Genomic DNA, 27,914 nt, shown 5'->3' with positions numbered 1-27,914 from the left:
ATAACAAGACAATGCTTGATAAGCTGACATGATATTCTCTTACCATTATGAAACTGTCTGGAGACTGCAATGGACACGCCTCAATTATGTTGTGTTACAAGCGAGTGTCTCTTGCCGGTCATCCATCAGAACACAACCCATGGACGCCAAGTTCTACCGGATACTGATTGCGCTGCGATCCCCCCCCCCCCCCCCCCCCCACATGATCGCCACATGCACCTGTCCGGCTACCCCCCCCCCCCCCCCCCCCTGTGACTGAGACTGAGAGTTACTAGCTACTACTTCAGTTACCCGGCTGCTCGTTTGTGAATGAGACGAAGACACACTAGTCTGTTGGTCAGTTATCGACATCGAACTGACTAGAAACCTGAGTGAAATGATCAAACCGATGCTAATTTGCTTTGCTAATTTTTCGTTTCTGTGTTTACCGGGCCAACAACCTTACTGGGCCGAGAAGGTTCTTTCTGGGCCTTACAAAAGAGCCATGGCGCCAACCACCGAAGGCACGAAGCAAGCTGCTTAAGAGGCAATAACACAATAATAGCGCACCGAATGACACCAGCAAATTAACCAAACCATATTGCACGCAGCAAGACAAGTCGAACAGGAGGACACAGGGTCCTCTCATGTTGACAAAACCAGGTAGACGACGGCCTAATCACATAGATGCATATGCAGTTCACTCACCATTCACTACAACAATTGTCCAGCGGTGAGTCGACTGAAGGCTAAAGGGATACCTGCCTGGGAGCTAGTTTCACAGGGTCACCAGCCTCCGTTATTCTGCAAATGGCCCTAGGGTGGGCGATTGCAGGTCTGATCAGTCGTCCCAGCCAGATGCTGGGATGCCTGAAACGTCGCACCAACCAGGAGGGAAGGTGAACTTCTCCGGGCACGCATCATGGACCTGGTTGTCGCTGGTGCAGCACTCGTTGGGCTGCACATCTCCCTGCTCAAACTGTTCCTCGACGTGCTGCTTCGGCCTCTCCTCAGGATCTACTTCGGCGTTGTTGGATGCTAGGTTCTCATCCTCAGGCAACTCCTCAGACCATTTTGATCCATTGTTGGTAGCAGCAGTTTGAGCACCACTGCCACATCTGGGACTCAAGTCAGATGGTTCTTGGTTGTAGTTGTAATCGGTAGCTTCTTCTTGGTTGTAGCCCCATCCAGCAGGTCCACCTTGGTCTTCGTTATACTTGGTTTCGTCTGAATAAGAATGAGACTCAGGTGGTGGAAGTGGGCATCCTTGGTAAGAGCCATTATCAGCGCAGTATCGCAGGAGCCTGTCCCAATGCCGATCCTACATTACAGTTGTTGGTTAGGAAAATAATACAAAAACAGTGGATGATATGGGACTGCAGGAGGATAAAATGATGCAGCAGCACTACCTTGGTGACAATGTGAGGGTTTCCAACAATTATGAGCAACGATTTCGCACGAGTGATTGCAACATTAAACCTTTGATAGTTGCTCAAGAATCCCAGATTAAAGAATTTGTCAAACTCGTTGTGCTTTACAGTTGACCTGACTGTAGAGATGATTATTACTTCCCTCTCTTGGCCCTGGAATTGTTCAACACTTCCAACTTTCAAGTCGGACATTTCAAATGCCTCCAGGGCTTTCTTTATCTTAGCAACTTGCTGACGGTATGGAGTGATTACTCCTATATCAACTTCACTAACAGCACCACCCTTTGTCAAGTTTATGATGATACTTACTACTTTGCTGACTTCAATTCTATTGAACCATGATGGATTGGTGCCTTCCCTCTCATCGCATCCTTGGATTCCAACAAAAAGAACAGGGAAGGACTTGTTAGGAAGGCCAATGCAATTGTAGACAGATGGTACATCATCTTCTTTACAGGCGATCAGTTCACCGCCATAGAAAAGCTCTGATGGTAGCTCTAAGATTGCAGGATGGCACCGATAATTCTTCACAAGCTTTGTCACATAGTTTGGATTCCCTGTTCGGTACTGATCGAAGTCAAAAAACAGCCTTTGCAGATATGATATCCCCAGACCCTCCTTGTCCGCTTGCTTACAAAAAACCACCGGACCTAATTGCTTAGGGTCCCCTGCTAGCACAACCACAGTGTCTCTTCCACACAACCCCGACAAAGGAACCATCGTCTCTGGTTCAGAGGCTTGACCAGCCTCATCCAAGAAAATGTGTGTGAAATGCCCTCGGCGAATGCCCTCAGCCTGCAGCAGAGATGAACTCATGTAGGTCGATATAACTATCTTGTACCGCATCAATGCTTGTGATGGAGGGCACTTGAATACCCGATCTTCAAAGAAGCAAAACCGGATAAAATCAGCATTTACATCCTCATATTGACGGCTCGGAGCATTTAGCCTAAAGATATCACTTGGCCGGATCAGATAGCTAGCAAGTAGTAGTTTTTCCAGTACATGGTCAGCTGCAGCATTGGAAGCAGCACAAATGAGAATTTTTGCCGTCTTCTTGGCTGTATAAAGCTGCAAAATTGCCTCTATAATTGTCATGGTCTTGCCAGTTCCAGGAGGTCCATATATCACATATGGTGGAACACCTCTGCAGCCAAGTATCATAGCAACAGCTTTAGCTTGCTCGGTATTCACATGTGGATTCAGAGGCTTAAATGTACACTTTTTCACAGCTCTATAAGTTGACTGGCAAGGAAATAAAATGCCAGGTCCCAATAGTTCTGCTTCATGAATCGATTTGTATAGCCTTCTCATATTCATTCTATTATATGTGAAGCTAACATGGTACCGGTTCTTGTCACGGTGATTAAAATGGAACTGGTTGTCAAATTTTAAGAATATCTCATCAGCTTCAACCTTGTGAATGAAACCCTGCAGAACAAAATAACATATCATTATTGTCAGGTACCATGATTAGGGGCACCCTAATCAGGGGACTAAAATCGCCCTAAAAACGCAAACACGTGTTCGGCAACCGGGCCCACGAAGGCCTATAACCTCCTTCCAATCTAAAAGAAAGGAAATGACTCAAATAAGCCCAACACGCGGCCCACGTACGCAGTGCGGCCCATCCGCACCCCCCTAAGACCCGCGGGGTGATCTCCGCCTCGCTCGAGGGCTCCCCGCCAAAGCCCACGACCGCGCCCCGCGCCTCCGCCTCGCTCGAGGGTAGCGAGCCTACCCTCGGAGGGGCGAATCATCTCCGCCTCGCTCGAGGCCACCCCTCGACGGAAAAGACAAACGGCCCTTCCGCTCACCCGCCCGCCATACGGAGGCATTAAATGCCAACAACTCCTTCACCGCGCCCGGGTCTGACGGCGCCAGGCCGCCATTCCGCACAGTGGTGGTGACCGGAGTCTCGTCCGCCAACTCCGGTCACTGCTCCGCCATCCCGGACGCTGTGACGACACTGTGGGAACCTGCGACGCAGTGCAAGACGTGCTCGGCACTGCTCCAGCTACTATACTGCCAACTCCCCATACTTCCTTTGTACTTTCCCTTCCGCGGAGCCCTCGAACGGCATGGGCACGACCCTCGAAAGCAGCTCCGGCCTTGACCAGGACAAGACCCTGGCTTGTAGGATCCTCGGAACGCCGCCACACCACGCCTGGAGGACGGTACCCCCTACAGCAACGACCACGCCGCCCGCTGGAGCCGCCAGGACGCCGGCGCGATCTCCGCAAGACCAAGGACGAAGCCCAGGACGACTGTCACGCCCGGTGCCATACCCCACAGTGTACTTCCCACAGTGCTCGACCACTGCACCCCCGCGATTCGGAGAGAAGACGACGACTTCCGCGAGCCACTGTGCATGTACACCGTCCGTCCTTGTGTCTATAAAAAGAGGAGGCGGGCTTTATCTTAGGGGGTTGGTCGGCCCATTCGGTAGAACACAACGCCCAGCACTACTCACAGAGCACATACACTCTTCCGAGCCCCGATATTGGCACTCGCCTCAATCAACTCCTCCTCTAGCAGAGACTTGTGAGCTTCCCTCCCTCTCTCGCCTCGTTTGTACCCCCTACTACAGGCACTCCCGGTGCAAGACAGTACAGTGCTCTCGCACACCCCTTTGCTGGACGTACGGCCCCACGGCCGGAACCACGATAAACCCGTGCGTTACTGTGTTGCCTCTTGCATCAACATCTGGAACGAGGAACACGCAGCATCATCACTGGTTGGGTCCGAACCGCCGAATCAGGACACCGACAGTTGGTGCGCCAGGTAGGGGTCCTGCGTGACATTTCTCTTTTGTTCCCATTTGATCTCCAGAGATGGCGAGCAGATCCAACCCATTCCCCATAGGCGCCTCGGATCCTCTCCTAGCGGGATACGCGATTTGGTTCGGAAGTCTTGAGTTCAGAGCAACCGGCAACGGTTACCTCATGGAGCTCCTCTCGCCCAGACGCAACCCTGACACTCCGACTTCACCAGCCCGACGCAACAGGCGCTCAGGCCAGCACTTGCGACAAGCGCGCATGGAGCGGCGCCGGGCGGCACGCCTCAGCTCCCCCACGTGGGTTGAGGTTGCCATGTCGCAGCTCAGCGTCGCGGCCGACGGGGCCACCGCTTCGTCATCACGTGCCTCGGCGTCATCCATGCCGGCACCATCATCGAACTGCAGCCCCAGTGCCTCCCAGGGGGGCGCGACTGCGCCGTCGCCCTTTCCCTTCGGGATGCGCAACGCTGCCACCTACGCCTCTTCGTCTAGCACCAATTTCGCCGAGTACGAGAATCTGCCGGGTCATCACCTCCTGTCGATCCGCAACCTCATCGCATCATCTCCTGACGACTCCTACCCCGAGACGGCGAGCTCCAGCTTCTTCATGGACAACTTCACGGCCGAGGAGGCCGAGGACTACTCCGGGGTCCGCAACCCCGACGCTTTCCGCTCGTTCCAGCTCGCGGCGGCTTACTGACTCACCTGCTCCGAGGACTCCAGCGAGGGGGATTACGATCCCACTCGGGAGTCCTTCATGGCCGTGATGGATAAGTCTTTGTGCTGGATAAGGCATAGAGTCCTTGCAAGGACCAGGGCATATATTCCTTTAGTATATTTCAGTTTGCTAGGACAGCATCTTGCTAGGACAGTCAGTTTGCTAGGACAGCATCTAGCTTTAGTTCTTTTGACTAGCATCTTAGCATCTTTTGCTGCAGCAAGCTTTGGCTGCCTGCCTTGGCTGCCTATAAGTATGTATCCCCAGCCCCTTGGGTTGGCATGGCTTTGAGTTTGTGAATATGAGAAAACCAGAAAATTGCCCCAAGTTCATTGTCATCCTCTCAGCTCAATGAGAGTTAGAATTGAGCTTCTAACATCTGGTATCAGAGCCGTACTTTCCTGTAGGTTGGATATCTCTTGCTCCTCCCCTTCCCAAGCCTCTGTAGCAGCCCAACCACCACCACCAGCAGCAGCAGCAGCTGCTCCAGCAACTGCAGCAGCAGCTGCTCCAGCAACTGCAGCAGCAGCAGCTGCTGCACCAGCCGCTTCTTCCCCGTTCCCTTCCCCCTCTCCACGCAACAGCCCTTGGAGGCGCGCCATGTCCGACGCACCGTCTCAGCGCTCGGTCGCCTCGAGCGCACGGCGCCAGCGAGACGCCGAGCTCGCCGCGGCAGAGGAGCGCAGGCGAGCGACGGCTCAAGCCGCTGCAGCAGCGGCGAGGGCGGCCAGGCTAGCTGCAGCGGAGCTGGCAGCGGCCAGGGCGGAGGTGGAAGCAGAGGAGGCGGAGGATGCGGCGCGTGCGGCGGAGGTCGAGGTTGAGACCTTGCGCGGCAGCCTCAGCGGCTCCATCGCCGGCGACGCCACCGCCGACGAGGACCTTGAGGAGTTGGAGAGGGAGAGCGCGCGGGAGCGGACCACGCGGTGGGCAGCAGCCCACCCCGGCAGCGATGGCCTGGACGGCGGCGCGCCCGGCGGCGGTCCAGGGGCCCGCGCGCCCGGCGGTGGCCTGGACGGCGGCGCGCCCGGCGACGGTCCAGGGGCCCGTGCGCCCGGCGGCTGCCTGGACGGCGGCGCGCCTGGCGGTGCGCCCGGCGACGGTCCAATGGGCCGCGCACCCGGCGGAGGAGGCCGCGCCCCTGGCGGCGGCGCGCAGGGCGGTGGCGGCGCTCCTGGTTGGGGTGCGCGCGGCGGCGCCCCCGGCTACCACGGCCTCCAGGCGGTGGTCAGGGACGTCGGTCCCGGCGGTGGGTGGCCCACCCTCACCAAGACCAACTACGTCGAGTGGGCCGCAGTCATGGAGGTGAAGCTCCAGGTGCGGCACATGTGGGAGGCAGTCCGGTACGGCGACGTCGGCTACGATGAGGATCGACGGGCGCTAGATGCTCTCATCGCAGCAGCCCCGTCCGAGATGCAGTTCACGCTTTCCAAGAAGCGAACTGCCAAGTAGGCATGGGACTCCATCGCTGCGGCACGTATCGGCAGCGACCGCGCCCGCAAGACCACTCTCCAGGCACTTCGCAAGGAGTGGGAGAACCTGGCCTTCAAGCCAGGTGAGGATGTTGATGACTTCGCCCTCCGTCTCAACACTCTGCTGCAGAAGGTGGTGCAGTTCGGCGACGACACCTACGACGAGGAGAGAGCCGTCGAGAAGCTCTTCCGCTGCGTCCCCGAGAGGTACAGACAGACCGCTCGCTCGATCGAGTCTCTGCTGGACCTCTCCACCATGACGATCGAGGAGGCGATAGGTCGCCTCAAGGTCGTCGACAGCGACGAGCCACAGCCTCCCTCGGGAGGCATCTCCATCGGTGGGAAGCTCCACCTCACTCAGGAGCAGTGGGAGGCTCGGCGCGGTGACAGGAGGAGGGGGAGCCCTCTTCCTCGACAGGTGGCCGCAAGCGCGGCAAGCCGCGAAAGGGGCGCGGAGGTGCCCAAGCCGGGGCACGAGGGCGCGCCGAGGGTGGCGCCCGCGGAGATGCTCAGGGCGGCGCCGCTGACAGGCCCAAGGCGGCACGAGACGACGCCTGCCACAACTGTGGCAGGCCCGGCCACTGGGCCAGGGACTGCCCGCAGCGGAGGCGTGGGGGCCAAGCCCACGTCGCGGAGGCCCAGCCGGATGACGAGCCGGCTCTGTTCCTACTCCACGGGGACATGGAGCCGCACCCGACGGCACCGCCTGTCACCGCTCTACTCCACCTCGACGAGCCGCGTGCCCGAGTTCTCCTCGGCAACGGCTCCGACGACGACAGGGTCGATGGCTGGTACCTCGACTCCGGCGCCACGCACCACATGACCGGGCGGCGGGAGTTCTTCTCCGACCTGGACGTCGACGTAGGTGGCTCCGTCAGGTTCGGGGACTCCTCCGCCGTGGAGATCAAGGGCGTGGGCTCCGTGATCTTCACCGCCAAGTCCGGAGAGCACCGGATGCTCACCGGAGTCTACTACATCCCGGCGCTGCGGAACTCCATCATCAGCCTTGGGCAGCTCGATGAGAGCGGCTCCCGTGTGGTGATCGACAGCGGGGTCCTCCGCATCTGGGACCACCGTCGCCAGCTTCTCGCCAGGGTGGTTCGAGGGAAGAACCGCCTCTACATCCTCCATGTCGGGGTGGCCCAGCCTCTTTGTCTTGCAGCTCGCAAGGACGACGAGGCATGGCAGTGGCACGAGCGCTTTGGGCACCTCCACTTTGAGGCCCTGAAGCGGCTCGGCGCCAAGGAGATGGTGCGAGGCCTCCCGTGCCTCGACCACGTGGAGCAGCTCTGCGACGTCTGCGTGCTGACGAAGCAGAGGCGGCACTCCTTCCCCCAGCAGGCGAGCTTTTGAGCCAAGGAGCGGCTCGAGCTCGTACACGGGGACTTGTGTGGCCCGGTGACACCGGTCACACCAGGAGGACGGCGCTACTTCTTGCTGCTCGTCGACGACCTCTCCCGCTTCATGTGGGTGATGATCCTCGGCAGCAAGGGAGAGGCTGCGGACGCCATCAGGCGTGCTCAGGCTGCTGCGGAGGCGGAGAGCGGCCGCAAGTTGCGTGTGCTGCGCACCGACAACGGCGGCGAGTTCACGGCGGCCGAGTTCGCGGCGTACTGCGTGGATGAGGGCATCCAGCGCCACTACTCCGCGCCGTACAGCCCGCAGCAGAACGGCGTCGTCGAGCGGCGCAACCAGACGGTTGTGGGGATGGCCCGGGCCCTCCTCAAGCAGAGGGGGATGCCGGCTGTCTTCTGGGGAGAGGCGGTGGTGACAGCCGTCTACATCCTCAACCGCTCGCCCACCAAGGCACTCGACGGCATGACGCCGTATGAGGCTTGGCATGGGCGCAAGCCGGCGGTCTCCCACCTGCGGGTCTTCGGCTGCCTCGCGTTCGCCAAGGAGCTTGGCCACATCGGCAAGCTCGACGACAGGAGCACTCCGGGAGTGTTCATCGGCTACGCGGCGGGTTCGAAGGCCTACCGCATTGCGGGTTCGAAGGCCTACCGCATTCTCGACCCGGAGACACAGCGTGTGCGCACGGCGCGCGACGTTGTGTTCGACGAAGGGCGAGGATGGGCGTGGGACAAGGCGGTAGGCGACGGCTCGGCTCCGACATACGACGACTTCACCGTCGAGTACGTCCACTTCGAGGGAGCTGGGGGAGTAGGCAGCTCTTCTTCGCCGAGCGTGCCTACCCCGGTCCCCGAGCCTCCACCGACTCCGGCGCCCGCCACACCGGCGGCACCACGCCCTTCCGCTACGACTCCGGCTGCGCCGAGTTCCTCGGCTGCACCACTACAACCGGCGACGCCGCGCACTCCAGTACCGATAGCTACTCCTCCGGGCCCGTCTACTTCGACACCTGCTCGTGCTGAGCACAGTCCGGTGGAGTTCGCTACTCCGCTCTCTCACGACGAGGAGCGCGTCGACGCGTACCATGACGGCGAGCCGTTGCGGTACCGTACGATGGAGGACCTTCTCGGTGACCAGCCGGTGCCGGGACTGGTGCCTCACGACCTGGAGGCGCAGTTGCACCTCGCGTGCGACGATGGCGAACCTCGGTCTTTCGCAGAGGCCGAGGGACACGCGGCCTGGCGTGCCGCGATGCAGTCGGAGATGGACGCGGTTGAGAAGAACCGCACTTGGGAGCTTGCTGATCTCCCTCGCGGTCACCGCGCGATCACCCTTAAGTGGGTGTTCAAGCTGAAGAGGGATGAGGCCGGCACCGTCGTCAAGCACAAGGCTCGCCTGGTGGCACGAGGTTTCGTGCAGCAGGAGGGAGTCGACTTCGACGATGCCTTCGCTCCCGTGGCACGGATGGAGTCCGTGCGACTCCTCCTTGCGCTAGCTGCCCAGGAGGGCTGGCGTGTCCATCACATGGACGTCAAGTCGGCGTTTCTCAACGGCGACTTGAAGGAGGAGGTCTACGTGCACCAGCCGCCGGGGTTTGCGATCCCCGGCAAGGAGGGTAAGGTGCTACGTCTGCGCAAGGCCCTCTATGGCTTGCGGCAGGCCCCGAGGGCGTGGAACGCCAAGCTGGACTCCACGCTCAAGGGGATGGGCTTCGAGCAAAGCCCGCACGAGGCGGCCATCTACCGGCGGGGCAAAGGAGGCAATGCCCTGCTGGTGGGTGTCTACGTCGACGACTTGGTGATCACCGGCACCAAGGATGTGGAGGTGGCAGTGTTCAAGGAGGGGATGAAGGCCGCCTTCCAGATAAGCGACTTGGGGCCTCTCTCCTTCTACCTGGGGATCGAGGTGCACCAGGACGACTCCGGGATCACACTTCGACAGACCGCCTACGCCAAGCGCGTCGTCGAGCTCGCTGGGCTCACCGACTGCAACCCAGCCCTCACTCCGATGGAGGAGAGGCTGAAGCTGAGCCGTGACAGCACGGCGGAGGAGGTGGACGCTACTCAGTACCGGCGTCTTGTGGGGAGCCTCCGCTACCTCGCCCACACACGGCCGGACTTGGCGTTCTCCGTCGGCTACGTCAGTCGGTTCATGCAGCGACCGACGACGGAGCACCAGCAGGCCGTGAAGAGGATCATCCGCTATGTTGCGGGGACTCTCGACCACGGTCTCCACTACCCGAGGTGCCCTGGGGCGGCACACTTCGTCGGGTACAGCGACAGCGACCACGCCGGCGACATCGACACCAGCAAGAGTACGAGCGGGATCCTCTTCTTCCTTGGCGAGTGCCTCGTTAGCTGGCAGTCGGTCAAGCAGCAGGTGGTGGCCTTGTCCAGCTGCGAGGCCGAGTACATAGCGGCCTCCACTGCGTCGACTCAGGCGCTCTGGCTCGCTCGACTGCTGGGTGATCTACTCGGCAGAGACATTGGAGCGGTGGAGCTCAGGGTGGACAGCAAGTCCGCCCTGACCTTGGCGAAGAACCCCGTTTTCCATGAACGGAGCAAGCACATCCGGGTGAGGTACCACTTCATCCGAGGCTGCTTGGAGGACGGGAGCATCAAGGCAAGCTACATCAACACCAAGGACCAGCTTGCAGACCTGCTCACCAAGCCCCTTGGGAGGATCAAGTTCCTTGAGCTCTGCTCCAGGACCGGGATGGTCCAATCCTCCCACAAGACGACGCATAAGACTTAGGGGGAGAATGATGGATAAGTCTTTGTGCTGGATAAGGCATAGAGTCCTTGCAAGGACCAGGGCATATATTCCTTTAGCATATTTCAGTTTGCTAGGACAGCATCTTGCTAGGACAGTCAGTTTGCTAGGACAGCATCTAGCTTTAGTTCTTTTGACTAGCATCTTAGCATCTTTTGCTGCAGCAAGCTTTGGCTGCCTGCCTTGGCTGGCTATAAGTATGTATCCCCAGCCCCTTGGGTTGGCATGGCTTTGAGTTTGTGAATATGAGAAAACCAGAAAATTGCCCCAAGTTCATTGTCATCCTCTCAGCTCAATGAGAGTTAGAATTGAGCTTCTAACAGGCCGAGCTCGCGGATGGGCAAAACGACAATGCTCCGGGCAACAACGGGAACGGCGGGGCAGACGCGCAGGCAAACCAACCAGTGGTGCTGGCCGCGACCCCTTCTTCGACAAGCTCGGCGGCGCGGCAGGCACAGCTGGCGCAGCTCAAGGAGCTTCAAGCCAAGCTCGACGAGCAGCGTCGGCAGACACAGGAGCTGCGCACCGCACTCGAGCAGCAGCGTACCACGCGTGGCGCACATGTCCAGGCGGCAGCACGCGTTGCCCGGGAGCGGATCCTAGCTGATGACAACGTCGACAAACCTCCGAAACTGAAAACGGCCGGCGAAAAACTCGTCGCTGCGGCCTACCTACTCCAAGCAATGCCCAAGCCGTCGACGACTTCGGGTCGCAACCTGCGCCGCGAGGCACAGGCGCTCATCGAGCAAGCTGCTATATAGCAGGCCGAGAGCTCTGCGTCTCGCATGCGCTTGATATTCCCGAAGCATCCCGGTGGGACTGCACGGCAGGACCACGAGGTTTCGGTGCACACCACAAGGAGGAAAGGGAAAGGCAGCCGCAGTGCACGGTGCGAAGGCACCCTCGGTGCACGACCGCATCGGAAAGACTCCCGCAAGGGAGCGACTCCACGACACGCGCGGACATGCCGGCGACGGCGATGCTCGCAACATCATCAATGTCAGGAAGTACACCCCTCGACGGGGTGGACGTTTCGACCCCGAACATGACAGGGGCGAGTCACCGGAGCCTCCGGGCACCCGTGTGTTCAGCCGGGAGATTCGTACCGCTCCTTTTCCCTCACGCTTTCGACAGTCCACCACCCTCGTCAAGTACTCGAACGAGACCGATCCCGCAGTCAGACTCAACGACTACCGCCTAGCATGCCAGCTGGGCAGTGCGACGTACGACGCGGCGATCATCCGCAACCTTCCCCTTCACCTTGCTGACGCCACACGAACGTGGCTCGAGCACTTGCCCGCGGACCAGATCTACAACTGGGCCGACTTAGTCCAGATCTTGGTGGGCAACTTCCAGGGCACGTACGTGCGCCCTAGGAACTCCTAGGACCTCAAATGGTGCCGGCAGAAGCCCAATGAGTCTCTGCGCGACTATGTGCGGCGCTTCTCCAAGCAATGCACCGAGCTCCCTAGCGTCGCCCACGTCGAGGTCATCAACGCCTTCCTCGAGGGCACGACGTGCAGGAACCTGGTGCACGAGCTTGCGCGAAGCCATCCCGCCAACACCAACGAGTTGTTCGACGCTGCCACCAACTACGCCGCCGGCGAGGAGGCCGTCGGCGCCATTTTCGACGACAAGCCGAACAAGCGCAAGGAAGATGCACCCGCAGAGAGCAACAACGCCAAGACCAATGCCCCCGCCAAGAAACAAAAGCGGGGAAGAAGGGGATGAAACCGGCCCCACCAAACCAGCGTGGACCGGGGCAGGCGGAAGACTCCGACGAGGCCTTCGTAGCTGCCCCGGACCGCAAAGGACCTCGAGGCCCCCCTCGAGGCGGTGGCGGCCTGTTCGACGACATGCTCAAGAAGCCGTGCCCTTACCACAAGGGCTCGGTCAACCACACCCTAGAGCAGTGCGAGATGCTCCGGAAATACTACAATCGCGCCGCGCATCGCGACGAGGACAAGAAGAAGGATGCTGGCGACAAAGGTGGAGACGACGAGTTCCCCCCGGTGGAGAACGCCTTCTTCATCTTTGGAGGACCGACGACAAACATGACCTCTCGGCAGCGCAAGCGAGAGCGCCGGGAAGTCTTCTCCGTCACCAAGGCCACGTCATCCTACCTCGACTGGTCGGAGGACACCATTTCCTACGGCCGCGAGGACCACCCCGACTACGTCCCACACCCGGGACGGTACCCGCTTGTTGTCGACCCCATCATCGGCAACACCCACTTCTCCAATGTGCTCATGGACGGAGGCAGCAGCTTCAATATCATGTACGCCCACACCTTGGAGCTCATGAGGATCGGATTGAACATGCTCCGCCCCAGCAAGTCGCCATTCCATGGCGTTGCGCCGGGGAAGCGAGTCCAACCCCTCGGCCAGATCGACCTACCCGTCTGTTTCGGCACGGTAGCCAACTTCTGCAAGGAAGTGCTCACCTTCGAGGTGGTGGGGTTTCGGGGAGCCTACCACGCCATCCTTGGTTGTCCCTGCTACGCCAAATTCATGGCCATCCCCAACTACACCTATCTCAAGCTGAAGATGTCGGGCCCGAGGGGTGTCATCACAGTCGGCTCCTCGTTCGAGCACGCCTACGAGTGTGACGTCGAGTGTGTCGAGCACGCGGAGGCTCAAGCGAAGGACGAGACCCTCGCAGCCACCCTCGACAAGATGGCATGCGAGGCCTTGGACTCCACGCACCGACACGCGGGCAGCTTCGAACCCGCCGAGGGTATCAAGAAGGTGCCCCTCGACCCGAATCAGCCCGACGACATGGCGTTGCAGGTCAGCGCCACCCTCAACAGCAAATAGGAAGTGGTGCTCGTCGACTTTCTCCGCGCCAACGCAGACATCTTTGCGTGGAGCCCCTCGGGCATGCCTGGCATACCGAGGGAGGTCGCCGAGCACTCCCTTGATATCCGACCCAACTCCAAGCCGGTGAAACAGCGCCTGCGACGCTTCGACGAGCTCAAGCGCCGGGCGATCGGCGAGGAGCTGCAGAAACTTCTAGCGGCCGGATTCATCAAGGAGGTATTCCATCCCGAGTGGCTAGCTAATCCTGTATTAGTGAAGAAAAAGAATGGAAATTGGAGGATGTGCGTAGACTACACTAGTTTAAATAAAGCATATCCGAAGGTTCCATTTCCTTTGCCACGTATTGATCAAATCGTAGATTTAACTGCGGGATGTGAACTTTTATACTTTCTTGATGCTTATTTCGGTTACCACCAAATCAAGATGAAAGAGTCCGACCAGCTCGCGACCTCTTTTATCACACCTTTCGGCATGTACTGCTACGTCACGATGCCCTATGGCCTTAGAAACGCCGGAGCTAAATATTAGCGGTGTATGCTCCACGTATTCGGGGACCATTTCGGGCGGAACATAGATGCATATGTCGACGACATCGTTGTAAAATCCAAAAAGGCGGACGACCTGGTAGCCGATCTCAGGATCGCATTCGATTGCCTAAGGGCCAAAAGGGTAAAACTCAACCCCGAGAAGTGCGTGTTCGGAGTCCCTCGAGGCATGCTCTTGGGTTTCATTGTCTCCCAGCGGAGCATCGAACCCAACCCTGAGAAAGTCTCGGCCATCACTCGGATGGGACCGATCCGAGACCTAAAGGGGTACAGAGGGTCATGGGATGGCTAACGTCCCTCAGCCGATTCGTCTCGCGTCTCGGCGAGAAAGGCTTGCCCCTGTATCGACTCCTGAGAAAAACTGAGCGCTTCACGTGGACCCCCGAGGCTTAAGAAGCCCTCGACAGGCTAAAGGCATCGCTCACTCACGCCCCCATTCTCACACCACCCATAGACGGCGAGCCCCTCTATCTGTACGTAGCCGCGACAACCAAAGTGGTCAGCGCGGTGATCGTTGTCGAAAGACAAAAGGAGGGCCATGCTCTGCCTGTCCAACAGCCGGTGTACTACATCAGCGAAGTGTTGTCCGAAACCAAGACACGCTATCCGCAGATCCAGAAGCTGCTATACGCAGTGGTTTTGGCTCTGCGCAAGCTGCGCCACTACTTCGAGGCCCATCCCGTCACCATGGTCTCGTCTTTCCCTCTGGGAGAGATAGTCCGCAACAGAGAAGCCGAGGGTAGAATTGCCAAGTGGTCCGTAGAGCTGATGGGAGAAACTCTCACCTACGCCCCTCGCAAGGCGATCAAGTCCCAAGTCTTGGCCGACTTCGTCGCTGAGTGGACGGACATTCAGCTACCCCCACCACAAATCCAAGCTGAACGCTGGACCATGTACTTCGACGGGTCAGTGATGAAAACCGGCGCTGGCCTCCTCTTCATCTCACCCCTCAGAAAGCACATGCGCTACGTAATACGACTGCATTTCCCTGCGTCTAACATGGCGGAGTACGAGTCCCTCTTCAGTGGCCTCCGCATGCCATCAAGCTTGGCGTCAAGCGCCTCGACGTGCGCGGTGACTCTCAGCTCGTCATCGACCAAGTGATGAATGAGTCTAGCTGTCACGACCCGAAGATGGAGGCATACTGCAATGCAGTACGCCGCCTCGAAGACAAGTTCGACGGCCTAGAACTCAACCACGTCCCGCGCAAGTACAACAAGGATGCCGATGAACTAGCCAAGATCGCGTCGGGGCGGACCACCGTCCCCCCGAACATCTTTGCTCGCGACGTCGCCAAGCCCTCCGTCGACTTCAAGGATCCGGCGGAACCAGGCCCCTCGAACGCCGGGCCCCCCGGCGGGAACCCCTCGGCGGACGAGGTCGAGCCCATGGACAGTGACTTCGAGACCTCCTCCATGGACGAGGCCGAAGCAATGGAGATCGACGAGGCCCCAACTTCGCGAGACTGGCGCACACAGTACCTCGACTGGATGATTCGAGGGATCCTACCCTCGGACCGCGCTCAGGCGCGGCGCCTCGCTAGGCGGGCCAAGTCCTTTGTCCTAATCGACGACGAGCTGTACAAACGCAGTCCCTCAGGCGTTTTGCAGCGATGCATCCCCATCCTCGAGGGCAAGGAGCTGATCCGTGACATCCACGCTGGCATCTGCAGTCCCCACGCCGCGTCGGGCACCCTCGTGGGTAACGCGTTTCGACAAAGCTTCTACTGGCCCACCGCGGTCGCCGACGCCACCGACGTCGTGCGGACCTGCGAGGGTTGCCAGTTCTACGCTCGGAAGACGCACCTCCCGGCCCACGCTCTGCAGACAATCCCCATCACGTGGTCGTTTGCCGTGTGGGGATTGGATCTCGTTGACCCGCTGCAGAAGGCGCCCGGGGGCTACACCGACTTGTTGATGGCAATCGACAAATTCTCCAAGTGGATCGAGAATGGACCCATCGGCAAGATTAGATCCGAGCAAGCTGTTCTGTTCTTTACTGACATTGTCTTCAGGTTCGGGGTCCCGAACTCGATCATCACCGACAACGGCACCCAGTTCACAGGCAAGAAATTCTTTGCATTCTGCGACAGCTACCACATACGCGTGGACTGGTCGGCTGTGGCGCACCCACAGACGAATGGGCAAGTGGAGCGTGCCAATGGCATGATCCTCCAAGGACTGAAGCCAAGAATCTTCAACAAGCTGAACAAGTTTGGCCGGAGGTGGCACACAGAGCTACCCTCGGTTATTTGGAGCCTGAGAACGACCCCAAGCAGAGCCACGGGCTTTACCCCGTTCTTCCTCGTCTATGGCGCCGAGGCCATGCTCCCCACGGACCTGGAGTACGGGTCACCGAGGCTCAAGACCTATCAAGAGCAGCAGAATCAGCAAGTCCGCGAGGACTCGCTGGATCAAGTGAACGAGACTCGAGACGTGGCGCTCTTACACTCTGCGCGTTATCAGCAGTCCCTGCGAAGATATCAAGCGCAGAGAGTTCGGCGCCGAGACCTCAACAAAGGGGACTTGGTCCTAAGGCTTCGACAGGACAACAGGGGCCGCCACAAGCTCTCACCACCGTGGGAAGGCCCATACATCATCGCCGAGGTGCTCAAGCCCGGCACGTACAACCTAGCGAACGAAAACGACGAAATCCTCACCAATGCTTGGAACATACAGTAGCTACGTCGTTTCTATCCTTAGAGTTCCAAGCTATTTGTACATCGTTTGTCCTCGCATTTACGATTTCCCGAAACAATAAAGGAGTATGCTTTACTTGTTTATTTTTTGGGAACTTTCCGGACCCTGGGGGGCTCGGAGGCGCCCGAACACTGAGGTACGCCTGGCTTTACCCTCGGCAAAGCCAAGCCTTCCTCGGACGTCCCCGCGTTGAGTACCTCCTCGGAGGCCGATGTGAACTCGGCAATCCGGTCGGCGGCGCTGGCCGCAGCAGCAGGGTCGATGTCCCTCAAGTCCCCGAACTCCTCGCTGCTCTCTAGCAGCTGCACCACCGGCACCACGTTCTCCGGCGCCGTCACCGCTGCAACAACACCGTCGTCCCGGGCCCCCGCAGGCTCCGGGACGCAGGTTTCCTCCGCTGCCCGCGCCCTTGGCGCCGACTCCTCCGTGACGCCCTCGACCCCAGCCCTCGGGGGCTCGAGGATGAGGGTCCCCACCTCTATTTGGCTGGCGGGGCACTCCGAGGCGTCCCCACCAGCTCCTTCTCTTGCGACCGGCCGGGCGGCGCTATCCGCGTCGCCCCGACCGGCCTCGACTTCGACGTCCGGCCGGGTGGCGTCATTTGCGCCACCCTGGTCGACCTCCCCCTCGGCGTCAGCCTGAGCGGCCATTACAGCGCCGCCCTAGCCGGCGTCGCCCCTGCTCTCCAGCGCTCTAGCCTGTTGGGCCTTCTGGGCCCCTCGAGCAGGGGCTGCGCTGCCGTGTGCGGCGTGGCGCGCCCCCCGGTCTTGAGGGCCTTGGTCGGCGCAAGCTAGGGCTGCATCCCTGGCGATGGCACCGGAGCTGGTAATCGGGGAAGAAGCGCTGAAGTCAGCAGGATTGGGGGGTCGATTAAACGAACGCGAAGAATAAAATCAAAATCACTTACCCTGACCGGACGCTCATGCTGCGCTTGCCCGAGCCGCTCCTTCGGGCCCGCGGCACACTGACGCCTCTTGACGACTGACCCGAGGGAGTCGTCCTCGGATCGGCCTGGAGCCTCGAGGTCGTCTGCGCAGGCGTCTCCGCACTCGCCGCGAACCCGTCGCCACCCGTCGACACCGCGGGCGCGGGTGTCCTCCTACCCGTCGCCTGTGGAGACGACCTATGTCCTGTCACGGGCGTAGACGATCTCCCGCCCGCTGCCGGCGTGGGCGACCTCCACCCCGCCGCTGGCGTGGGCGACCTCCGCCCCGCCCCTACGAGGGGCGGATCCACCAACGACCCTGACATGAGCCTCGCCTCACCCAGCGTCACGGGCACATCCTCGTCGCCAACCCCTCGATAGATCGGCGGGGAACCCGCGCCAGTCGCCGGCTCGTCTTCGTCCGAGAAATTGATCTCGGCATCCGAGGAGCCCTCCTCCTCCTCGGTGGACTCGGGCGTGGCGGGCCGCGGCTTTCCCTCCGCGTGTGCAATTTTGCACGCCTTATCGTGCTTTTCCTTCCTCTTCCTCTTCCTCTTCCTCTTCCTCTTCCTCATCCTGGCGGCGGCCGCCTCCGCCGCGTCCTTCTGCTTCTTCACCGCCCTGCGTGCAGGCGGTTGACTTCGCGTTCCTCCGGGACCGAAGGCCTCGAGGTGTAGCCCCTCCGGCTCAACCCCTGCGAAACGCAACCAAGTCAGAATCAGGGAGTGGGGAGAGGAGTAGCACAAATCGGCAACGAATTGAAACTGGAACTTACCACAGAAAGGTACCCCATCTCGGGGCGCATCTTGATCTCCCAGAGATCGTTCGGGTTGTCGGGGAACTCCGCCACTGCGTTCTTCGCCCTCCGGGCAGCGACGTCGTGGGAGAGCAGCACGTACGACGTTCTCGAGCCCGCGCTCGAGGCCTCGGGGGTGAGGTCGAAAATCGGCAGGCTCCTCTCCGTGAGAGGAATCACCCTCTGCCGGTGAAAGTTCGCGATGACGGCCGCCGCTGTCAACCCCCTCCTCGCCAGATGCCGCAACACGTTGGTGAGCACCTCGAGCCTGGCCTGATGCGGTGGGGGCGATACCCCCCAGTCCCACTTCTCCGGCCTCTCCCGGAGCACCTTGTTGGTGAACGCCAGGAGCCGGTTGCCGAAGTTGCGCAGGTAAAACCACCCTCGGGTCCACCCGGCGTTGTTCGTCGTCATCCTGTTGGGGATGTACAAATTCCTCCGTGTTGGGCGCAAGTGGAGCATCAGACCGCCGATGCGGGCGAACCTCTTCGGCTAGCACCGCACGTTCTCGATGAAGAGCTCGCCGCGGAACAAATGGATCCATAGATCCCAGTGCGCCTCGATCCCCAGATACCCCTCGCAGACAGCGACGAAGACCGCCGCCTGCGAGATGGAGTTGGGGCCGAAGTTGTGCAGCTCCACCCCGTAGTACTCGCAAAGTGCCCGCATGAATGTGCCGACGGGGACGCCGAATCCCCGCTCGTGGAGTCGCACGAGGCTCACGACGTAGCCCTCGGGGGGATTCGGTTCGGTCTCCTCCGGCCGGGAGGGAATCCACGCCGGCCGCTCCGAGTTGATGTTCATCGGCAGCAGCCTATCGGCGACCAGCTGCTCCCAAACCGCCGTGGTGGCGGTGGACTTCCCCCACGACAACGGCTCCTGAACATCCGACATCGCTTCGAACCGCTGAGGGATGCGGGAAGGCAAGCTCTATGGTGGCTAAGGTGCGCTCTCGCTCCCTCCTTCTTCCTCCTCTCGCTCTCGGCTCTGGGCTCAGGATGCAGGGGAGGCGGAGAAGGCTGGGGAGATGAAGCCAAAGTGGCCAGGTGAGCCCAAACAATCCCCCCTTCCCTGTTTTTATCCATCAAGACGGGCGGATTTGCCGCCACAGCCCGAATCAGCCGCCCACGCCTCTTCGCCTACCCGAGGCAGCCGCCTAAAAAGGCGCACCCGCACTGCACCACACGTACCGGGCCACGTCGCCCACGACCAGCGGAATACCCGCACGCACGACCTACGACTCCGCGTCGTCTGAAAACCGTGACGGAATATTCCCTTCGGGGGCTCTTCACACTCGAAGGAACCTTATTCCGAGGCCTTACTGATCAAGGGTTCGAAGCCTGGCCCGTCGAGGGTTCGACAGGCGCCCCAGATCACCAGAGTCAGGGACTGCATGGATGTGCCGTACAAACTACCCTCGAACGCGAAGTTCGAGACATCCTACGCAGTGTTCAAGGCCAGTCGAGGGTGCCTAGCAGGGGGATCCCATCGAGGGAAAGCATCGAGCTCTCGGACCCTATCGAACGAGTCCGAGCCCCGCCTAGCGAACCTTTGCGAGCGCTTTATGTGACGTGTCCACGGACCACGAGTCGACCCTTATCGAACGGGGCACGGACGTCCACTTGAACCACCCGATAACAGCTCACTGAAGCAGCCAAAACTCGCGGCCCGGGCATGGGTAGCATGGTGCGCTTCACCCCTCCTCCCTGCGGAAGGGCGACGAGGGTCGTAATAAAAGTCGAGGATCCCCTGAACGCCTTCACGCAGGCCGGGGCTCGGGGGCTCCTCGCACACCGCGGCACAGGCCGCACCCTCGAATGGATCGACAACCGTCGATTGTGAAGTTCCACGTGTTTAACCAAAACCCCCACTCTTAACGTGCGCCTGCCAGATGGTTCAGCAGGACTCTGAGTCGCTGCGCCAGCACGAAAAACGCCGAGGCCGGCTGAAAGGAATGCTGATGCCGGCTGAAAAAGACGCTGGACGGCCACCCCAGTAAAGCAACCAAGCAGGGCGACGTATATAGCCCTTGGACGAGTGCAAACACTCCTCCAAGGCCTCGGGGGCTACACCCACGGGTGCGCTGGCGCGCCCCCACGGAGGGACCAAAATCCTCTGCAGGCTTGCTCGAACGTCCTCAGCAGCACGACGTCGACATGCCCAGCGGCGACACCATGGTACTCGAGGCAACTATGATCTGCATAGGCAACTTGGAGTGGCCACCTCACTGCTTCTCCAGCGACAAACCCCGACTCTGGATCAAACTCCTCCAACAATGCTCCCCGGAGCACCGTTGCGCGCTCGCCGGGCAAACTAAGGCCGCCGCGGTCAGTACTCGAGCCACACCCTCGAAGGGTTAAGCCTCTACGGGGCTGATGTACACCTTTACACCCTCCGTCATCCTCTCCGCGAAGGAGAAGAAGACTTCATTGCTCTTTACAAACAAAGATTACAAAAGGTTACCGGCTCGAAGCCGTCGAAAAGTACAAACACATTGCCACCTGCGTGGCAATTTTCTGTCTTGGGGAGGAGCGAGCGGCGATGAAGAGCACCGAGTCCTTGGCCGACATGACGACCAGGCTGCTCTGGATTGCGAGGAGCAGCCCCCAGACCGCACGGGTCCGGCGGGATGCCCTCCTCGCAAGCTTTCTTCTAGCGTCTCCTCCACCGAAGACCTTGCGGAGGTCAAGCTGGCGGACAGCAACCTCTGCACCATCTCCCCGAGAGCGACATTGTCGCCAAGAGGGACGATGCGAAGAACGGCCACCAAACCTGGCGCCGACGCCATGGTCAAGCGTCTCAACGCCCCTTCAGGCTGAGGGACATCGCAGAGGCAGGGCCCCACAGGCCCAATGTTCTTCTGCTAATTCCACTGAAGCTGAGAGATGGTGAGCACGCCCTCTCCAGCTTTCCCCCGCCGCTCGCAAGCATTCTTCTAGCATCAAAGCCAAAAGAAGCCAGGCCACCCCATCCGGGGGACGACCGTGAAAGGCAAAGGGAAACATTACTGACTTAGACGATGCTAGAAGTAAGAGCAGGGAAGTTGGAGAGGAAAGGTAGTCCCACGACCCCTATTTTATAGTTGCGTCGGGTACCAAGCCTTAAGCCTGTCGCAGGGGGAAGGCTTGAACCGCCCGTGACGGTGCGGCACCCCACGAGTGAAAGATGCCCTCGGTTACCGTGCCAAGACGTGACCAAACAACGCAAACCCGAGCCCCAGGACGCTGAGCAGCGCAGCATCGGCGCTGGCCGACTGCCCTCGAACGGCACGCCGCAAGGCAACCAGGGAAAGCAGGGCTGAGACCCTGAACGCGGGACAGCGCAACAATAGCACCGGCTGCAGAGCAGCAGGCGCCATCATGGCCCTGGCCTGCTCAGCGCGCTGACGCGTCTCGTCCCCAAAACAAGACAAGAAGGGGCGCGCGCCTAGGAGTACTTTTTCCGCAGGCACACTGCCCCGACCGACGAGTTGTCGCGTCCGACTGGCCAGCACCCGGATGCGCCTGGCGGGAGCGCAGCGCCGATCGATCCCATCAAAGGGTAAAATTGCCGAAATACCCTTTGGCCGAATCCCCTGACTCGACCAAAGGCTCGGGGGCAACTGTCGGGTACCGTGATTAGGGGCACCCTAATCAGGGGACTAAAATCGCCCTAAAAACGCAAACACGTGTTCGGCAACCGGGCCCACGAAGGCCTACAGCCTCCTTCTAATCTGGAAGAAAGGAAAGGACTTAAAGAAGCCCAACACGCGGCCCACGTACGCAGTGTGGCCCATCCGCACCCCCTCGGACCCGCGGGGTGATCTCCGCCTCGCTCGAGGGCTCCCCGCCAAAGCCCTCGACCACGCCCTGCGCCTCCGCCTCGCCCGAGGGTAGCGAGCCCACCCTCGGGGAGGCGGATCGTCTCCGCCTCGCTCGAGGGTAGCGAGCCTACCCTCGGAGAGGCGAATCATCTCCGCCTCGTTCGAGGCCACCCCTCGACGGAAAAGACAAACGGCCCTTCCGCTCACCCGCCCGCCGTATGGAGGCATTAAATGTCAACCACTCCTCCACAGCGCCCGGGTCTGACGGCGCCAGGCCGCCATTCCCCACAGTGGCTGTGACCGGAGTCTCGTCCGCCAACTCTGGTCACTGCTCCGCCATCCCGGACGCTGTGACGACACTGTGGGAACCTGCGACGCAGTGCAATACATGCTCGGCACTGCTCCAGCTACTATACTGCCAACTCCCCATACCTCATTCGTACTTTCCCTTCCGCGGAGCCCTCGAGCGGCATGGGCACGACCCTCGAAAGCAGCTCCAGCCTTGACCAGGACAAGACCCTGGCCTGTAGGACCCTCGGAATGCCGCCACACCACGCCTGGAGGACGGTACCCCCTACAGCAACGAGCACGCCACCTGCTGGAGCCGCCAGGACGCCGGCGCGATCTCCGCAAGACCAAGGACGATGCCCAGGACGACTTCCACGTCCGACGCCATACCCCACAGTGTACTTCCCACAATGCTCGACCACTGCACCCCCGCGATTCGGGGAGAAAACGACGACTTCCGCGAGCCCCTGTGCATGTACACTGTCCGTCCTTGTGTCTATAAAAGGAGGACGCGGGCTTTATCTTAGGGGGTTGGTCGGCCCATTCGGTAGAACACAACGCCCAGCACTACTCACAGAGCACATACGCTCTTCCGAGCTCCGATATTGGCACTCGCCTCAATCAACTCCTCCTCTAGCAGAGACTTGGGAGCTTCCATCCCTCTCTCGCCTCGCTTGTACCGCCTACTACAGGCACCCCCGGTGCAAGACAGTACAGTGCTCTCGCACACCCCTTTGCTGGACGTACGGCCCTACGGCCGGAACCAGGATAAACCAGTGCGTTACTGTATTGCCTCTTGCATCAACATCTGGGACGAGGAACACGCAGCATCATCACTGGTTGGGTCCGGACCGCCGGGTCAGGACACCGACAATTACGCATTGAGAGCTATGAAAATATATAAGAATGCTAAAAAAAATATTCAATTGCCAAAGAAAGGGGACTAACTTGGTAAGGCCGAGCATCATTCCTAGCATATCTAGCAACTATAAAGTCTCCTTGGACTAGTGATGGCCTTCTTTCTGCCAAACCAGGGACCTCAAGAGACAAAAAGTTCATACCCCTCCTTCTCATGGAGACACCCTCCATGTCATATGCTCTCATCTCCTCCTGCAAATGGAAACCTGAAGTTAGCAAACCAGGACAAAGTTTAAAATTGTATACTACTACAAGTGTTGGAATACCTCTAAATTAAGTTCTTCCATGACTAAAAGAGTGCTGAAAAATTGCGCATAGTTTATCATGCTCAACTCTTCGGATAGGACATCAGGTCTCTGTTTACTTTCAATGAGCTCTCGGATGTCTGCAGGTATTGCAAACTGAGGAAGCTTATATTTGAATCCTTGAGTGTGTTGCCGAGTTGGACGGCAACCTGGCACAATTGGAGCAGGCTCAAATTTCTTATTTTCACTGCGTCTCCTGGAATAAGGTTTATCTGAAAATAAGGCCTTAGAGATATTGTCATCTGCCAATAGAAAAGCCACACGCTCAATCTTCTCCTCACCGATATCAACATGCACAATTGATGTATGCAAACCAATATCTTTTGGCATACAAGAAAGCCAAATTGTAAGGGTTTGCCCAGGCATAAGTGTACGGTCTTCCACAGAGGTCAAACCAAGAAAAGCCTGCTTTGCCTCCTCATCAGCATCGTTTAGTGGTGGTCTCATCATTGATAACACATAGCTATCTTCCGGATTTGAAGAGAATATTCTGACACTCCACAAATTTACAGGTTCTGGAGAGGTATTCTCAATGCTGATGGTGTCAGCTGATGTTTCTCCAACAAGGACTGATTTTGGTTTGCCATGCTCAAAAGGGAAAGGAACTGTCACAACCACAGGTCCATCTTCAGATGCATAATCCTGAATAGTGTCATCATTTTGGTAATCCATGAATTCTACTTCTGGCTTCTCACCAGCCACTGAAAATTCATCATCTGAATAATTCCTTTGATAGGTCTCCATCTTGAATCCTGAGCGCTAAACAAGTTTTACAACAAGTTCCATCGACCAAAAGTTAACATTCAGAGTGGAGTTTGAAATGAGGGGAAAAAAACATTATAGACATAAGACATGTAAAGGACCTTTTCCCATGTACAGTAGGCGTACAAGCATACAAACTGATATTGCAACCAAAGACCAAATACAATTTAATCACTATGACTAATTATGGGAAGAAGAAAAGCGTTTGACGGTTTCATGTTTTACTTTTGGTGGAACGTCTGAAAAGAGTGGAACGGACAAGCCTTCCAACAAGTATCAAAGCAACCACGGGATGTGGCCTATCTAATTAAGGAAGACATCTAGCAATATTTTTGCACTGACATTTTTTGTCGTTTTCTTTCTGTGGTAGCCTTTCCATTTTCAACCCCAATACTGGTGTGTTAGCTTTCTCTCCATGTGTGGAGATGTTTTCCTGTAGTTATGGTGCACCTCATGTTGAAGCCAGGGTATAGTCGTTTGTTTGGTTCAGTTTGGTCGACTCGGGAGTCATTTGTATTCTCTCTCTCCTTTTATTTTCTCACTGCTAATAAATCTGGCATCAAAGATCTTGATGTCCTTTTGGGGAAAAAAACTATGTGAAGGAGACATGGTAATACTCAAACCTGTGGCTATCACCAAGCCACTGACAGGTTCCCAGATCTATGTATTTTAAGAATTGCTGTTTTAAGAAGGGCGGGCCTGGTGCAGCGGTAGAGCCTATCGTCTGTAACCGGAAGGTCCCGGGTTCGAGCCCCAGCCTCTGCACATTTGTGTGGGTAAGGCTTGGGGCTTAAAGACAACCCTTCCCCAGACCCCGCACAGTGCGGGAAGCCTACGGCACTGGGTACGCCCTTTTTTGTTTTGTTGTGCTCCCTTAAGTTCCTGCATCCCTAGATAGAAAATTTCCCTTCACATAAACTACATAGAGGCAATTTGCCAGTGCATTACTACAATTCCCTTTTTTGTGCACAACTTAAATGATGAAACAGTTGCATTTGGACGTATCAGCCTGTGTTAAAGCAGTCCCTCTACATATCCCAAATAGTCCGTTACTGATTCCCCAAAAGAAAGAAAAACAGAAAGGCAAGATCCTTCACAGGTTGGGAAGGGCTTAGACTCTACTTAACTATTATAAGTAACTATGGGAAGCAGACATGACTCGCATTGTGTGGCCATCACCCAGCCACCGGCCAGTAAGCCGGTTCACAGATCAATGCATTTTAAGGGTTGCTGTTTTGTTGAGCCCACTTTAAGTTTCTGCATCCCAAACATAAAAAGAAAAGTTTCTGGATCCCCAAAATAATAAATAAAAAATCCCTCTCACACCAACTATTCATAGGCAATTTGCTACTATATTGCTTCAATTTCCTTCTTTGCACACCACTTAAATGATGAGACAACAAGCAATTAGACACATCAAAGCTAAAGTAAACATTCTATATATGCCCATTAATCCATTGCTCCATTACTGAACATGAAATTGGCCACTAGCCCACTACATTACTCCAACTCCCTTCTTTGCACACAACTTAAATGATGAAGCAACTAAGCAATTAGACATACCAGGGCATAAAGTAATCATTCTACATATCCCCCCATTAGTCCAACCGATTGCCCCTGTTGATGAAAAAAGGCAAGAATTTTCACAGACTCGCAAGGCTTAACACACTTATCAATCAAGGGCTTGGGTGCCTTGGCCAAACCCTAACTTTATCCCTCTCCCTCCCTTCTCCTGCGTGCCCCCCTACCGTAGCATTAAAAATAGTTTACAATGATCGGAATAACAAAAGGTAACAGGATCGCATCGAAATTTCTACAGTTCTTCAAAAAGAATTCAACGAATCTCTATGCCTTCCAGGCTTCCACAGTAGTCCCCTCCAAATTCGGAACAAAAACAAATTGCAATGCGGCACTAATCAAGAGGGGAATGAAGTATCACCTGTCTCCGAAGGGAAGCACCAGAGGGGGCCAAGAACCGGGCGCCGGCGAGACGATACGAGAGGCAGGAACCGCAGATGGATTATCACCGCCCCCACGAGGTTGGCGTTGGGAGGGAGAAGCTTTGGAGTTTTAGGGGAGGAGCACTGCTGGATGGCCCTCCGATGCGCCTGTTCCGTGCGCCGCTGTCGCCTGGTGCCTATCACTCTCCAGTGGTTGAATCGACCTCTCGCCACCGTGTCCGTGATTGGATTTCAGAAACGTTTCTTTTTTTCCTGCGCTGCTCACCATCACATCGGTGGGACCCAATCTAACTAAAAAATATCATATGCAGAGAGGCATCGCTTGCATTTGATTCTCACGAGAGACACCGTTCACCTTTTTTTATTGCTCAGGATTCGACTCATAAAAGAGAGTCGATTCTTTCTCTCTCCTTTACGAATCGACTCCTTCCAGCGGTTATGATTCGATTCATGGAGACCACGTCGGATGATGCACCGGCCACTGGAGAGGAGAAGCCGGGAAGCACGGGGAGGAGGTTGGTGATGGCTCTTGACGAAGGGACACCAAGAGAATCAAGGGAAAGGGTGCCATCTCATTATGAAACCGGCATTGATTCTCTGTCTGTTCTTCCGCAGAAGTTGCAACTCCAGGATGCGGATCTGTGGACTTCAACAAAGCGAACCCGACCGCGGGGTTCGATCTCCGCCGTTTCCGGATCCGACGGCGCTCAGTGTTTTATATATGAGTGCTGATACATGCCGTCAAGAGGTAGGGTCATAGTTTCCAAAAATTTCTAGTGCTACACTAATTTCGAAGGTTTGATCACTAATTAGAAATATTAAATATAAATAACTAATAAAATTTATTTCATAATTCTCGGGCAAAATTTCGAGACGAATCTAATGAACCTAATTATGCAATGATTAGACAATGTCGTACTACAGTAAACAATCTCTAATAATAATTAATTAGACTTAATAGATTCGTCTCGCGATTTCCCATCCATCTATGTAATTAGTTTTATAATTAGACTTTATTTAATACTCCTAATTAGTTTTGTAAACGCTCTAAAAAAATTCCAGAATTTTTTGGAAACTAAACGCACCATCCATATGCGCTGCAAACAAATACTAACCTATATATATAGGTATTAATATACATCATTAAGTTTCCCCATAGCTATGCTAAAAAAAATTATCCATGGCTAACCATAGTCATCGGAATGTCATATATTTCAGACAGGAGAGAGTAGTAGTGAATGAAATCCTCTTAACCCAATAAGAGAGGTAGGTTAGAATTAGAATTATCAGACTAGAGATATCGAGGTTGGAAAGAAAAAAAATATGGATCAGTGTAGCTGTAGCTACGACTTCACTTGCCACTACCTGGTAGCAATGTGTGTATTATGCAAGTGTTACCATATGAAGATAAAATAATGGTAACAGCTTTACAAAGCTAGTATTAAACACGGGTTATGGTTGCTTTTTTATATATATTTTTTGTATTTCTATATAGGGTTCTACGTGTTTTACAGTGAGACGTGAGATAGTAATTTGTAGCCTAAAATAATTGCGGAAAAAGATTGGTCGACAGATGCTGAGGGAGACGGGTTAA

The 27,914-nt window shown here is 57.1% G+C and overlaps 1 protein-coding gene across 4 annotated transcripts; it reads right to left on the bottom strand.

Moving 5' to 3' along the window:
* Positions 1-541: 541 nt before the first annotated feature.
* LOC120688299 (probable RNA helicase SDE3) lies at positions 542-26,530 on the bottom strand. Of its 4 annotated transcripts, none has more exons than XM_039970555.1 (6): positions 26,299-26,530; positions 25,923-25,976; positions 23,559-24,356; positions 23,323-23,484; positions 1,389-2,840; positions 542-1,300 (listed from the first exon to the last, which is right to left on the bottom strand). In XM_039970555.1, the coding sequence occupies exons 3-6, from the start codon at positions 24,339-24,341 to the stop codon at positions 821-823; spliced, it is 2,877 nt and encodes a 958-aa protein (XP_039826489.1). In that variant the 5' UTR covers positions 24,342-24,356; positions 25,923-25,976; positions 26,299-26,530; the 3' UTR covers positions 542-820. The 4 variants fall into 4 exon arrangements, with proteins under 4 accessions (XP_039826489.1, XP_039826487.1, XP_039826488.1 ...); XM_039970553.1 differs by having other exon boundaries at positions 23,559-24,349; XM_039970554.1 differs by lacking the exon at positions 25,923-25,976 and having other exon boundaries at positions 545-1,300; positions 26,299-26,486.
* Positions 26,531-27,914: the final 1,384 nt, after the last annotated feature.

Source organism: Panicum virgatum, chromosome 9N (assembly GCF_016808335.1).
Source record: "Panicum virgatum strain AP13 chromosome 9N, P.virgatum_v5, whole genome shotgun sequence".
NCBI lineage: Eukaryota > Viridiplantae > Streptophyta > Magnoliopsida > Poales > Poaceae > Panicum > Panicum virgatum.
The sequence above is the reverse complement of the archived record's forward strand: the minus strand, read 5'-3'. Positions and strand labels throughout refer to the sequence as shown.